At 30.2% G+C, this 14,651-nt stretch overlaps 1 protein-coding gene across 1 annotated transcript; it reads right to left on the bottom strand.

The window, feature by feature from the left end:
* Positions 1–4,240: 4,240 nt before the first annotated feature.
* On the bottom strand, positions 4,241–8,742 carry LOC112716478 (methylsterol monooxygenase 1-1). Its single transcript, XM_025768399.3, has 6 exons — positions 8,435–8,742; positions 7,206–7,604; positions 6,602–6,927; positions 5,149–5,296; positions 5,014–5,046; positions 4,241–4,809 (listed from the first exon to the last, which is right to left on the bottom strand). Exons 2-6 carry the CDS (start codon positions 7,533–7,535, stop codon positions 4,747–4,749), a joined length of 900 nt encoding a protein of 299 aa, XP_025624184.1. The 5' UTR covers positions 7,536–7,604; positions 8,435–8,742; the 3' UTR covers positions 4,241–4,746.
* Positions 8,743–14,651: the final 5,909 nt, after the last annotated feature.

Raw genomic sequence — 14,651 nt, 5'->3', positions numbered from 1 at the left:
AACATGAATTTTATAATTATATGTGTGTAAGATTATAATTTTTATTGTAAATTAAAAATATGAAATACATGATCTATGTATTAATATAAATAATTATAATATATAATATATATGAATTAATTCGCATGTCAATGAATTAAGTTTACTTAAGTTCAAATTCGACTCATTTAATACATGAGTTTAAACTTTTGTTTAAACTCGATTCACAAGCTCACCTTATCGAGCTCTTAACGAGTCAAGTTCGAGTTGACTCAGAAACTAATTTGATTTATTTTCAACCCTAATTATAATATAAAATGAATTTGGATCTTCTAAAGTTTGAATTTCACTTTAAAGAGTAAAGTGTGATCTTCTACCCTTGAATAATTTCTCTTTCATATTTATTTTTGGCCCCATCTATGAAATCAATGGTGAGAGATCATACCTTACTCTCTAAAGTGAAATTTAAACTTTAGAGGATCCAAATCCATATAAAATCTATATTATTATTATTATTATTATTATTATTATTATTATTATTATTATTATTATTATTATTATTATTATTAATGGTATATATGGTATTACTATTTTGGAGATAAATATCAAATCAGTATTCAAAAAATTGTTGCGGTGACAAAATGATACTTGATTTTTGTTATTAACAAAATAATTTTCAAAAGATTTTAAAATTTGACAAAAACATCCAAATATAAAAAGCATTACATCACGTTGAATAAAAACACTGATTTGGAGATCGAAAGAACTTCAGTGATGGTGGCAGAGAGCTCCAATGGTATTCCCGATGAGGAGGAGAGCTTGCAGTTGCGACGATGGCGTTTCCAAATCTCGCCCATTCCTCAGAACCCGACTCAGAATTTGATCACATCCATAGAACCTCTCCATTTGCTCCCCTCTCTTCCTTCCACTTTGCAAGAACTCCAATAACCTCAACAACTGAGTAAGATCATAGAGGGTCGTCGCAGTTTTCTTCTTCTCTCTCCCCTTTCCGTCCCTTAAAAGGGCGCGATAGTCTGGAGATAACAGTGACGACAGGGACAACGACTCTCTCAGCAACGAGTCCAATCTTGTTGTGGTTATCGAGGCTGAGATTGAGAAACCAAGAGAGAGTGTTCTCGTGGAGGAAATCATGGGCATGGGACTTGACACAGAAGAGTAATGGTGGGAAAATTTTTGAGTCGGTAAGATGGCAGTGGAACTCTTGGAGAGTCGAGTGAGTTGGTGGAGCGAATCAAGCTTGGAGGAAGAAGAGGAAGCGAAGGAGGTGAGGAAAGAGATTAGGGTTTTAGGTTAGGGGTGAGGAGGCGAGGGAGAGTTGGAGTGAGAGGGATAAAGTTGGTTATTGTCGCAACTACAAGCTCCTTTCCTCGTCGAAAATGTCATTGGAGCTCTCTGCCACTATTACTAAAGTTTTTCCAATTATCAGAGCAGCGCTTTTGTGTTTAATGTGACATTGTTTTTAAGTTTGGATATTTTTATTAAATTTTAAAATTTTTTAGAGATCATTTTATTAATAATAAAGATTAGGTATCATTTTATCAAGGTCAAAATTTTTGGATATCAATTTGGTATTATCTCTAATATTTTGAGAATACAAATTGAATACATGAGTTACACGTAAAAATATTGAACCAAATTGATAAATACATGATCTTCTGTGCAGTTTATTGGTAGTAAAAATATTTTGTATACAAATGAAATTTGCAGGAGAACTTTAGATGGTGGTGCTCAAATGAAAACATTTGGGTAGAAATGAAAAAAAAATGTGTATTATGATGTTTAAAAGATATTGTCTAATTACTAAGATAAGTTAAATAATTAATTTTAAATTTAAAAGTACAAAAATTAAAAAATTTTAAATATTTCAAAGTTACTATAAAAGATAATTTAAGCAAAAATTAAATACCAAACAAAAGGCACCATAAAATTAACAAAAAAAATCATTAAGACGATATCTGGATAAATTATCTGTCACGAAAATAAAATTAGAGATCTGTCAAATTCTACATGAATGTAGATTCACTCTCCAAAAATAAATGAGAACAAGCAGGGAAAGAAGTTTTATCCCACAGAGACCAGCTAAATAGGGGTGGTAAGCAACGAGGCGAGTAGAGGCGGGTTTTTGTTCTATCCGACCCGCTCCGTCGTACAATAACTCGTATAGAATCTGCTTCACTTCTACTCACGGGTAGTAAAACATTGAACCCTAACCCGCCTCGTTCCTACCCGTCCCTATAATTATTAAAATCCAATAAATAAAATTAAATTTCAAAATTTATATAACCTTCATCATATACATAACATAAATTAAAGTAAAAATTTAAATATGATACAATATTATTAATCATTTACTAATTATTTTACATATATTATACATAGTATATATTAAAATTATATATATATATATATATATATATATATATATATATATATATATATATATATATATATATTCCGGAGCAGGTAGGAGACGGATATTATCTAAACCCGACCCGTCCGGCCCCTCCTAAGGTCCCGCCCTGCTAAAAACTCGCTCCGGTGCATGCGGGTGATTATCCGCCCCGAGCGAGTAGGGGTCTGGTGGATATCTGCGAATTCGGGTGGTATTGCCATCCCTACCGCTAAATTTCAGTGACATAAAATCACAATATAATCTTCAGTTTTATACTTTTATTTATATAAAAATCTAAAATTAAAATTTTATTCATTATTAGTTTTGTTAACACTGAAATAATATTGATAGATTTTTATATTATATTTAAATTTTGTTTTGTGCTTTTAATGAATAAATTATTAATTTTTGTTTTTTAAATTATAAATATGTTAAATTATATATATTATATTTTTTAGAAAATAGCAAATGAAAGAGATTTGTGTTCTTTGAAAAAAAAAGGGGCAAAAACTCACTTGTAGTTAACTTTATATCAAGTTAATAGTAGAGAGTCATTAAATAATTTAATAGGTTTGATTAAATTGTCATTTAATGACTCTCAACTATTAAACTTCACGTGAAATTAATTACACATAAATTTTCAAAAAAAAAAAACACCTACTAGCTAGGCTACCTGTTAGTAAAAGTTGTCCATATTATAATCAAAAGTGAAGTACCAACTCGGCCCCTATTCATTTTTAAGAATGACAACGCAACCCCTCAAAATAAAATTGATCCACTTCGGTCCCTGTTTCCTGATTCCGTCATACAACGCAGTCTCTGTGGGTATTTTTCCGTCAACTCTAAACGGAAGATGTTGACGTGTCAGGTTCAGAAATGGACAATGGTCTAATTATCTCTAAATTTAAATTGGTTAGGGGTTTATTTGTCCTTATAATTTTTTAAACAATATTTTTTTAGATTTTTTTTATTATATTAATATTCTTTTTCCAATAAATTATTAAATATATGGTATAATGAGTACAAACTAATTAATAAATTATTCAAATTTAAAAATATCATTTATTATGAAACTAAATAAATAATTCTCAAATATAATTTTTAAATACATTTAATTATGAAACTAGATTATATATTGATTATATATTAATTATGTATTTAAAAATTATATTTGAGAATTATTTATTTAGTTTCATAATAAATGATATTTTTAAATTTAAATAATTTATTAATTAGTTTGTACTTATTATACCATATATTTAATAATTTATTGAAAAAAGAATATTAATATAATAAATAAAAAATAATCTAAATAAATATTGTTTAAAAAATTAGAAGGACAAATAAACCCAACCAATTTAAATTTAGAGACAATTAAACCCCTGTCCATTTCTGAACCTGACACGTCAGCATTTTTTGTTCAAAATTGACGAAAAAATAAGGGACCACATTGTGTGATGGAATCTGGGGACAGAAGTTGATCGATTTTATTTTGAGGGGTCGCGTTGTCATTCTTGAAAATGGACAAGGCCAGGTTTCAAATTGGTGAAATAATCTCCGGTTAGGAGATAATACCACGAAAAAAAAACCTAACCAAAACAAAACAAAAACTATCCATAGTATTCTGTAACACGGTGACAAAGATTGGTTCTGAGTTTTGAGTATTAAGTATTAACCCATGGGTTCCTGTCAAAGTAAATAAATTTATGAAAAAAAGTACTAACCGATAGTTCTCATTTCCACGATTAAATGATATTTTATTCGTTGTACTTGTTGTTGCCAACCACTCGTTAACTCTCAATTATTTCTTCATTTATGCCTTTATGGTATGAAAATGGGAGAGAGTAATACTCTGAAATTGTCCCATCTTTCCATTTATGATGGGCAAATGGGCAAGGATAAACCCTCTTGTACTAATTAATGTCATAACTCATAAGTTTTTCACATCAATTCCTGATGGAATAACAAAACCCACCCCTATTCAACATGACAACATATACAATCAACAAAGTCCACAAAACTGAGCTTACAATTCTTACTTGTAATCTGAATCACATTCCAGAGGAGGCTCTTTTTCATGTTTCAGCATTTTCCAATCCGAGCCCATAGGGGGAATGAGCATTCTTACATAACAAACAAAAAGAAAAGATGACAACAGTAGAAATTCCTTCCCCCAACCCTCTCTTCTAACACAAAATTACAATATATAAAGGGCCACTCTACTAACCTGCACCATTAACCTAACCAAATGACATCTATTTTACCACCACCGGAATTATATGTCCAAGTGAAATCGTAGTTTGAAACAGTCAAAACTTGTTACACTCCGACCCATAGGATGATGTTTTCACCGTTTAGTCAGATTTCTTGTATGATCCTCCGTTCTGCTCGACGACATTAGCCAAGTCTTCCTTCAACTGAATCAATTCACAAAGCAGCAGTTAGGGGAGAAAAAAAATTGCCAATTGCTGCAGATTGTATACCTAAATATAGTACAAAACAGGGAACATAGAGTGCCTAAAGAATTTGAGTGGAAAAAAATGTTCTATGGCTAACTGAAGCTACAACATGCAATCACTGAATCACGCTTCTCAAATATCATCCAAGCTTTAAAAATATACCTTCTTTAGTATTTTCTTCTGATAACGATAGCCCTGTAGCATAAAAAAACAGAATTATTGCAAATCAATTGCCCATGTGGAAAAAGACAACCAGGTATTTATGTCACAGAGAGAAATCCAGAATCATGATATAACCTTGTCAGTGCCATAGACATAATCACAGTATGTGAAAACTGAAGCGAAATTGCTATGGCTTTGTCCTCCAACATAATGATGGTAATCATGATGATCAGCGCCACCATAAAATGGAATGAGTTTTGTGATAGCCCAGGGAAACTCATACCTGCAAAGCAATAAGGTTGGTAACAGCACATTTAGGCCACATGTCAATATTGCAATGAAGAAACTAAAGAAGAAAGATGAACAAATGTCTCAAAAGAATGGGGGTGTTGGATTATGTGGCTGCTTATTAATGACCAAAAAAGGGCCAATAACTAAATTTCTACAGGAAATATGAACAATTATATAAATATTCAATTTGCATGTACCATGAGGATATTGTGTCTCGCCAATACTAGAAAGCATACTGATAGTTACATATACAACAACATCTTCAGCCAGCCATGGCTTTTCTATGGACAAAACCCTTTACATCATACTTGTTGCGTGTATACCAATTAACTGCAGACAGAAATCTATTTTGACTCTCAATTACATTTGCATAGATTCTGTATCGTTGAGACAGCACTCACTAGATAGCTATATTTCCAGGCATAGTTAAGAACATTAAATATAATGATGCAGAGAATAGTAAAAGTTTGTCCTGGATAATTTACAGTTGGACTTATGTTGTACAGATGCTCACAATATAAAAATTGTTTCCTTAAACCTCCAAGAAAAGACTAATTGATAAACTCTAGAGGCCTCACAATCATAATCCAAAGGCAAGTTTCTCTTTCAGTACCAAACTTTCAACAATACATTATATCATTTTCGACCAGATTATTCTCTGAAATAAAAACTTAAAAAAGCAAATTACAGTCTAAACCATATTATCATCACAAATATTTAATTATACCTCATCTCACCAACCATAATCAACTTGTGATGATCTTTTTTTCTGTCAACTACTTGTAAAGATCATTATCAACAGTTCCTTAGCACAATGCAGGAGGGAAAAATAAAGAATAAAAAAAATAGAGGTGAAAATGAACAAAACAAAAGTATGAGTGAACAAAGTAATCTGTCAAAAAGAAGCAAATCATACTCAGACTTCCACTTTATCCCTGAATGGTCTACATCATCATCAGCTCAAAGATTTCAAGTCCTTGTCATCAATAATTGCCAACCATTTTTCCAGCCAAAAAATAACACCATCTTCCCACTTAGGAGGAAAAAACAAAAAACTAAATGATTTTCATCATCATACTGATGAAACACAAAAGACAACCAAGGTAATTAAATATTAAAAAATCCCCCCAAAAAAAGGTGTGAAATTGATTCTAGGAGGAGGCCCATCAGCCTCCCCCATAAAGTAAAAGCAAGGCACTGTTAAAGATCCTTCAAATCCAAAAATCACTTTACAGAGGGAAAAAGCAACAAAGAAAGATAACGAGGAAAAGGACAAGAGAGAGGGGGTTATGTTTACCCTTTGTGTGTGTCAATGGCTTCAATCTGGCGCAACGCTATCCACAACCAGAAGGTGATCACGTGACCAGGGACAATTGCTGGACCAAGGAACGACGGAATCCCAAGGAGAAGGATCTCTGCCCAATGCGCATACGGCGCGGCAAAACCAATTGGAGCCTCATACTCATGGTGCACCTTGTGAATGTTCTCATACCCCCACCTGTTCATGTGCAGGAACCTATGAAGCCAGTAGTTTGTGTAGTCCTCTATCAAGAAATACACCACGAGCTGTGCCACCACCTCCCACACTGATGGCAATGGAAGCCCCATCCTGATCCCAATCATCTTAACAAAAACCAAAACCACAGTAATTAGAAATGTGTCAATGGTTTTAAAACTGTGGTCGCAGTTGCAGTCACAGGAGAATGCAGCCAATGTGACCTACAGAAACTACTATATAGCCTGTACTCTATACCACATCAGCAATAATAAAACCAAGCCACCAAGACCTTGAACAATGCTCAGCTTATTATCGTGAATTCAGGAAAATGCAGCTGATGTGACTGAAAAACTACTGTACAAAATATTGCATTTACAATTGTGGTTATGGGGCAATTTGGTACCTGAATGGAAGGATAGGAAACGAGTTGGAGGGGACCGACAACAAGCAAGAACATGCGCATGACGTCCTTGTAGCAATTAAGCATTTCTTGGAGGGAGAGGCGGACCTTGGGCTGGATCTTGTAGGAGTCGAAGGGATAGAGGTGCATGATCTCAATGAAGACATAAGGGAGTGGGGCTAGGCTGAAGATTAGGAACAGAAACAGGATGTTGTGGCAGTACAGAAAGTAGTCCGACTTGGTCGCTGAGTAGTTGAACCACAAAGTCTCTGCCACGGTGAGGTTACGGCCCATGGCGATCTCTGCCTCCGAGAGGGACCCATACGGAAGCATAGTAGCAGTGAGTGAGTATGTGCTCGGATGAAGGTGTTTTAGACAAGGTAGTGAACTCGTAGATTTCACCTGAACTCGAAAGGAAAATACAAAACATTCATTAATTCGTAGAATCATAACATGGATCATAAATTCTGACTTAGAATTGACTTAAAAAATGACATTATTGCCAAAATATATACAAAAGCCACAAAGACAACATAAAACATACAAAGCTACTAATAATCTTTCTCCACAAGCTTCAGTTGCTACTGCTAAGAAGCACAGACCCACAACTTCATATTATTTCCTTCTGAACTCCTCATTTTGGCACCCAACACCACCATTATGGCATAGTTCCCCCCTTGATAAGATTCTTCTAATACGTTGCTCAAGCTCCATCCACAATATCACAATTGATGACCCTTCTTTCATCTGAGAGCAGCTGCTATAGCTCCCCCTTTTTCTCTCGATTTGAATTCCTTAATTTAAATAATTAAACCAACTCCTTTAGTTTCTAACAGCATTCCTCTTAAACGTCAAATCTCAGCTCCCATTTCCACTTTGCCATCCCTCTGCAGCAACTATTAGATAAGGTATGCATAATCTATTCCAATTCATGATCATCATCATAACCTAAGAACATAAGGATTCCTATACCTCTCCATCAACATGCTTCCAGCATAGCTAAGTCACGCAGCAGTTGCTCATATTTCTCATATTGATCATTCAATCAATCATAAATCTCAAATTCTCACACCTAATTTCTAGAATCCATACACAACTCAAGCATGCACTATACTCAGATTACATTTCAATAATCATGACCATTAATGGAGCTGGAAAATAACAAAAAAAACAGAAGAATAACATAAAGGAAGAATCTAGAAAGGATCCAAAGAATGAAAGAAAATATGTACCAGCGAATGTGCGACAAGTGGCAGAATGCGGCGTTGGTGTGACGCATGAGGCAGGAGAAGACGGCGGCGCACGCGCACAGATCTGGCGGAAGGCGGGAAAGCAGAGCGAATGCGGGAAGGTGGCTGAGTGAAGATTTCAGTCCAATAGTGGCATGGTTTCTCAAGATAGAGAGAATCTGGAAGGGGGAGTGACGAGTGTTTTTATACTTTTATAACTTCTTAAATCACATCAGGGACCACTCAACTACTCACTACATGTGGAATTTGGATCCTCTCCGATACAAAAATTTTCTAAAATGATAAGGTAAATAGTTAATCATTATTCATTATCTAATATTTATTAAGTATGTGTTTTATTATCTTAATTTAAAAGTAACTAATTTTTATTTTAGTATTTTATTATTTTTTATTTTAAAAGATCTTGATTTATATACGTAGATACAATATTTAAGTAGTGTTTGGAAGAGAAATAAAAATGGAGAAACTAAGACAGAGAGACAGAGATTAAAATAAATTTTAGTATTATATTTGGTGTAAAGTGAAAAATAGAATGAACTTTTAATTTAATTTGCATAAAAGATAAAATTAAAATTAATTAATTAAAATTAGGATATTTTAAGTATAAAATATTATTAAAATCTCAATCTTTTTTCTTAAAAATTTTAGTCTCCTATATCTTTATTTTTTAGATATACTAAAATACTGAAATTTAGTATCAATTTCTGCCCTCAACAAATATGATAATGAGTCTTAAATTTATAAAACGTATTTAGAAGAAAAACCTAGAATGAGAGAAAGATTTTTAAGTCTTGGTAATCGTATTTGAAATAAAATGTGCTGAATTAAGTTGTATTTTAATATTATATTTAATTTAAAATAAATATAAAAATTAAAAAATATATTTAAAATTAAAAAGTTAAATAATAATATTTTTAAAAAAAATATATTATATAAATTTTAATCTTTGTTTCTAAAATCTTTAGTTCACATATATTTTTATTTTCTAAAAGTACTAAAGAATCTCAAATTTTGTGAACTAAAATTTAGTTTCAGTTTTTTATTATCAAATACAATATTCAGCCTTAATCCTCCGGTCTAAGAAAACAAATTCAGCCTTAATATTTTAGGTGTTGCTTGTCTACTACTAATTAATATGTAATATAATAAAAAAAGTAATTTTTAAGTTCGAGCAGAATTTATTATTTTTTATTAATAATTTTAGCTATTAATCCAATATTTTTAATCTAATAATTTAACAATATATTTTTAATTTATATTTTTAAATATTATTAATTAATTATTAACTAAAAACAAAAATTTTTGCTGACCTTTCGACATTGTTTATAAACAAATTAATACAAAAAATATTATATGGATTCTATTTAAGTGAATTTTAGTATACTTTATGCTAGGATGGTTATAATAGTTATGCAAGTATTACTAAAATTAAAATTATATTTATTTATATTTTGCTAACACATTTTTATAGTAATATTTTTTTAAATATTATTTTAATTTTAATAATTTTTTTAAAATAATAATATAGTCACTATAGATAATCATATTAGAATAACCCTGCTATTATTTCCATCATTATTTAATATTTTTTATGAAGTATTTCGCTTAAAAAATAAGTAATGTTTTGTCTAATCCAATATAAAAAATATGTGTTATGCCACTCAGGAGAGATGTGTAACTTGACAAAAGAGAGATGAAGATCAATATGATGCAATTTTTTTAATTTTAAAATCTTTATGGTACAATTAAAATTTTAAAAATTATTTCAGTGTAAGTAATCAATTTTAAAGATTACTTTAAAATTTTATTCATCTATACTCACTTTATTTAATTTAATATTTAAAATTTTATGTATTTAATATTTATAATTTTATATTTGTTACATTTTATTATTTAATTATTTCAATGAATAGAAAATACAAAATAAAGTAAAAGTAATTAAAAATATAAAATAAATTATTTAAGACTATTTTAATCTAATATTCTATTATCTGTCGAACAAAATAAAGGAAACAAAATTTATTATAAATTAATTAAATTTTAAATATACTATTATAAAATAAAATAAATAAATAAAAATACACACGAAAGAATATATAAAAAACAAAAGTATATTCGAAAAGATTTTAAAATAGACAAATCCACTTCAAAGATTATTTTGACAAGTCAAAAATGTCTTTTCTTTATTTAACATCTACTGCTATGATATAAAATTGTAATAACTATACACTTTATAATTGTAAAATAATGTTTATTTATTTTTGTCATTGCACCTTATTTTAAAAGTATTATCCTTTATTCTTAACAAAAAGATTGGATTTAAATTTATTTTGCTTTACTACAAATATTAAAATTAAACTAGCTATTACTCCTACCTAGATGTATTATTTTACAAAATAAAAAAGTTGATTCGAAAAGAATACTTAAAATTTAAATATAAAAATACAAAAGACAATTACATTTACCAATTAGTAATTTGTTTTTAATAAAAAATTATTAATATATTGTAATTGGGAATTTACACATTAAATTATAGGAAAAATTCCACTCCCCTCCCCTGTGAGATGTTAAAATGACACTCCCCTCCCCTCTATTTTATAAATGTACATTCTCCTCCCTTCTAATTTTTAAAAAACCTTTTCTTTAATCCATTTTAAACTTTTTGTGTTAACTTTATCCATTTTTTAAGAAAAAATAAATTATTTTTTGAAAAATATCCATTAACAAAAATTTTATTTTTTATCATTAAATTTTACTTACCAAAATACCCTTTAATAAATTATTTTTTATTGATTGAATTGTATTTTTATTAAAATACTTTTAAAAAAATTAATAATTAAATTATCTTTTTATAAGATATCTATCCTTTAATAATTTTTTAATTATTAAATTGTGATTTTACCAAAATTTTTATGAACAATTATTTTTATATTTTACTATTAATTTTTGATATCAATATATATTATTTTAACATTAAATAAAAAAATTTTACCACTGTTAATATATATAACAATTAATATATATTGATATTGAAAAATAATCTTACTAAAATTTTTTATTTAATGTTAAAATAATATATATAGATATCGAAAAATTAATAGTAAAATATAAAAAAATCGTTAACGAAAATTTTGGTAAAATTATAATTTAATAATTAAAAAATTATTGAAGAATATTTTAGAAAAAAAATATAATTATTAAATTTTTAAAAAAATACAATTGAATCAATAAAAAATAATTTATTAAAAAATATTTTAATAAAAAAAATAATAATAAAAAATAAAATTTTTGTTAATGGATATTTTTTTAAAAAATAATTTATTTTTTCTTAAAAAATGATAAAGTTAACATTAGTTAACACAAAAAGTTTAAAATGGATTAAAGAAGAAGTTTTTTAAAAGTTAAAAGGGAGGGGAATGTACATTTATAAAATAGAGGAGAGGAGAGTGTCATTTTAACATCTCGCAGGGGAGGAAAGTGGAATTTTCCCTAAATTATAATTACAATTTATAGACCACAGGTTTAGTTATATTACTAATTTATTTTCTTAATTAATATTATAATTACTAAACAAACTTAATTTATAATGAATTTGAATCTTTTAAATTTTAAATTTTTATATTAAAAAATAAAGTATAATTTTTTATTTTTAAATAATTTTTTTTATTTTTTTATTTCACTTATAAAATAAATAATAAAATACCATATTTTTTTTTTTAAAGTAAAATTCAAAATTTAAAATATCAAAATCCATTTGGAATTATCATGTCGTTAGAGCACACGGTATGTGCCTTCAACTCCGAAGATGCTCATATAAGGGCAAGGGCCTCTATCATTAACGTGTTTATTAATTTTCTATGTAATAATATGATATTATTTATAAATTATAATGTTATTATTTATATGAACGTGGTTGGTATTGGACTATTGGCTGTTGCCTTGCTGGTCATATATGAGTTTTTTTTTTTATTATTTTTTTGCGATGCCTCTAGATGATACATGATAGATGGATTTTTTTATTTAAATATAATATTTACAAAAATGTGTAATTTGCAGCATATTTACGTATTTATATTTACCTTATGCATAGCAATTAAAATCAACAAAAACACAACTTATATACTCTATACTCAAAATACAAGCAATTTAAAAAATCGTTCACAAGCCAGGTGCACTACTACTACTGTATTCCGAGATACAATCGTAAGTAATAATTTCCTGACACCGTATATGGAATACGTGCTTAAATAAATAAAAATTTCTGCACTCTAAATACATAATAAAAAACATCTATATAAAATCATTCTTGACTCAACTATTCTACATCCATTTTAATATTATCTATTTTTCTTTTTTTTTTTCTAAAAAATGTTAGTAATCAGTTTTTTTTGAAGTAATAGTAATTTATCTTAATGGGATCATTAGAAATAGTAATGATGAAGTAATATTTGAGTGCAATTCAATTATGATAGTGCATAATTTTTATGTTAATTCTCTAAATACGTTTATGAATGTCATTTTGAACAATATGGGATAATCGGTTCAAAAGAGATTGGATGAGTAGCATATAAATTCCTATCAGCGCTACCTAATAAAGATTTTACTAATAGGACGTTTTGGGTTGAAGCCAATAAGCACGTCAGTATAATGTTTGATGTGCATACTAGACTAATACCACAACATGTGATGAAGTTATATGCAGAGGTTTGTGACGTATTTGGTGGTTTTGGGTCATCTTCAATATTCCATGCAGTCCCGATCCTGGCAAGACCAATTTACTTCGCCGATCCGCAGAATAGTATTGACGTAGAGTTGAGTAGGTTTGATTCAAATAATGTTGTTAACATCCTCAATGGTGACCATCCTATGCTGGTGGTCACGCTCCCTCCACATATCATACCAAGTATGGTGTCGATCAGGCCACCACACATCGTCATCCCGGGTCGTCATGAACAAGAACTTATCTACATTGACCGGTTCTCTAGCCGATCCGGTTAGTTACCAAGCTGTCTCTTTATCCTGTCCACGTGATGGAACTCCACAAAATGAATCACACTAATGGCACCACAAACATTCATATATGAATCTCGTCATGATCACTCCTAATCCAGTCAGGTGTCATCTATTGTAGCTGGAGATCATCGTACGGTATCCACTGAAACTGGAAACACACATAATACTATATTTAGTACTAGAAGAATAATTTGTGTATAATATAAGAAGGTTCCAGACGTCATACTTCATCAAACCTGAACACATCCAGCTTGCGCCGCAATCTATGGCCTCTAACATGATGGTGGTTCCGAGTTTGCTGTCTAAGTCCCGCCAACCTAATAATAAAAAAATTACAGTTAGTTTTTAATATTGCACATTCTTATTATTACAACAAAAATATTAAAGAATTACCTCGGAGCAAGAGAAAATATGAGAATATCGTATCTGGCAGGACAGAAAGTCAAGAACCTGTATGGTAGATCCACGATATGACTAACAACACGCACCCGGCAATGTCCGGCATATCACGCCGAATAGCGTTGCACAACGAATGATAGGTGTGCGATTGCAGCGCAGAACCCCATGACAACTGTCTGCAATTATCATAATCCTTCAGAAGCGGTAGCCATCTGAGGTGGACAAGGTTGACTGACTTTTCTGTAAATAAGTATCTCCCGATCAACATAAGTAAGTAACATCTGGCACACTGGCGGAGAGTACCTGCATCAACCCCCTGGCGTGGAATGTGGGCTATCCTATTCCTGAACCAAGTCATCTTCAATCTAAAATTCTGCTTCTTGTCTTCGGGTTGGGTGGAGGCCTATCACCAAGCAAATCCGCTAAACCATTGTCATGTGGGGTGCTTATTAAACTACTGAAAATCTCTAGTGCAGCCACCTATTGGATCACTATCTGTGCGCAATCCAAGATAGTATGTCACATCCTAGAGTGTGATGATGACCTTACCTCAGGAAAGGTGGAAAGTATAAGTCTCTAATCTCCACCGCTCCACAAATGCAGAGAGTAAGATATTATCGAAGATGAAATTTTTTATCTCTACTTCATGTCCGAACCCAGCCTCCCTATTATAAGGTAGCAGCACTTCAAGTGGAGAGAGCTCCAAAGTTACACACATGCCAAGAGCAACCAAAGTGACTATACAATTATTATTTATTAGTTTTCTAAAATTTATTGTCTATTGCAT

This window comes from Arachis hypogaea, chromosome 10 (assembly GCF_003086295.3).
Source record: "Arachis hypogaea cultivar Tifrunner chromosome 10, arahy.Tifrunner.gnm2.J5K5, whole genome shotgun sequence".
NCBI lineage: Eukaryota > Viridiplantae > Streptophyta > Magnoliopsida > Fabales > Fabaceae > Arachis > Arachis hypogaea.
This window is presented reverse-complemented; position numbering and strand designations above follow the sequence as displayed.

Excerpts from the sequence above, each read along its gene's own strand:
- LOC112716478 (XM_025768399.3), bottom strand. The coding sequence starts at position 7,535 with ATGCTTCCGTATGGGTCCCTCTCGGAGGCAGAGATCGCCATGGGCCGT. Across the intron at positions 6,928-7,205 it reads TTTCCTATCCTTCCATTCAG|ATGATTGGGATCAGGATGGG; the intron begins GTACCAAATTGC and ends GTTTTTGTTAAG. Across the intron at positions 4,810-5,013 it reads AGAAGAAAATACTAAAGAAG|TTGAAGGAAGACTTGGCTAA; the intron begins GTATATTTTTAA and ends GAATTGATTCAG.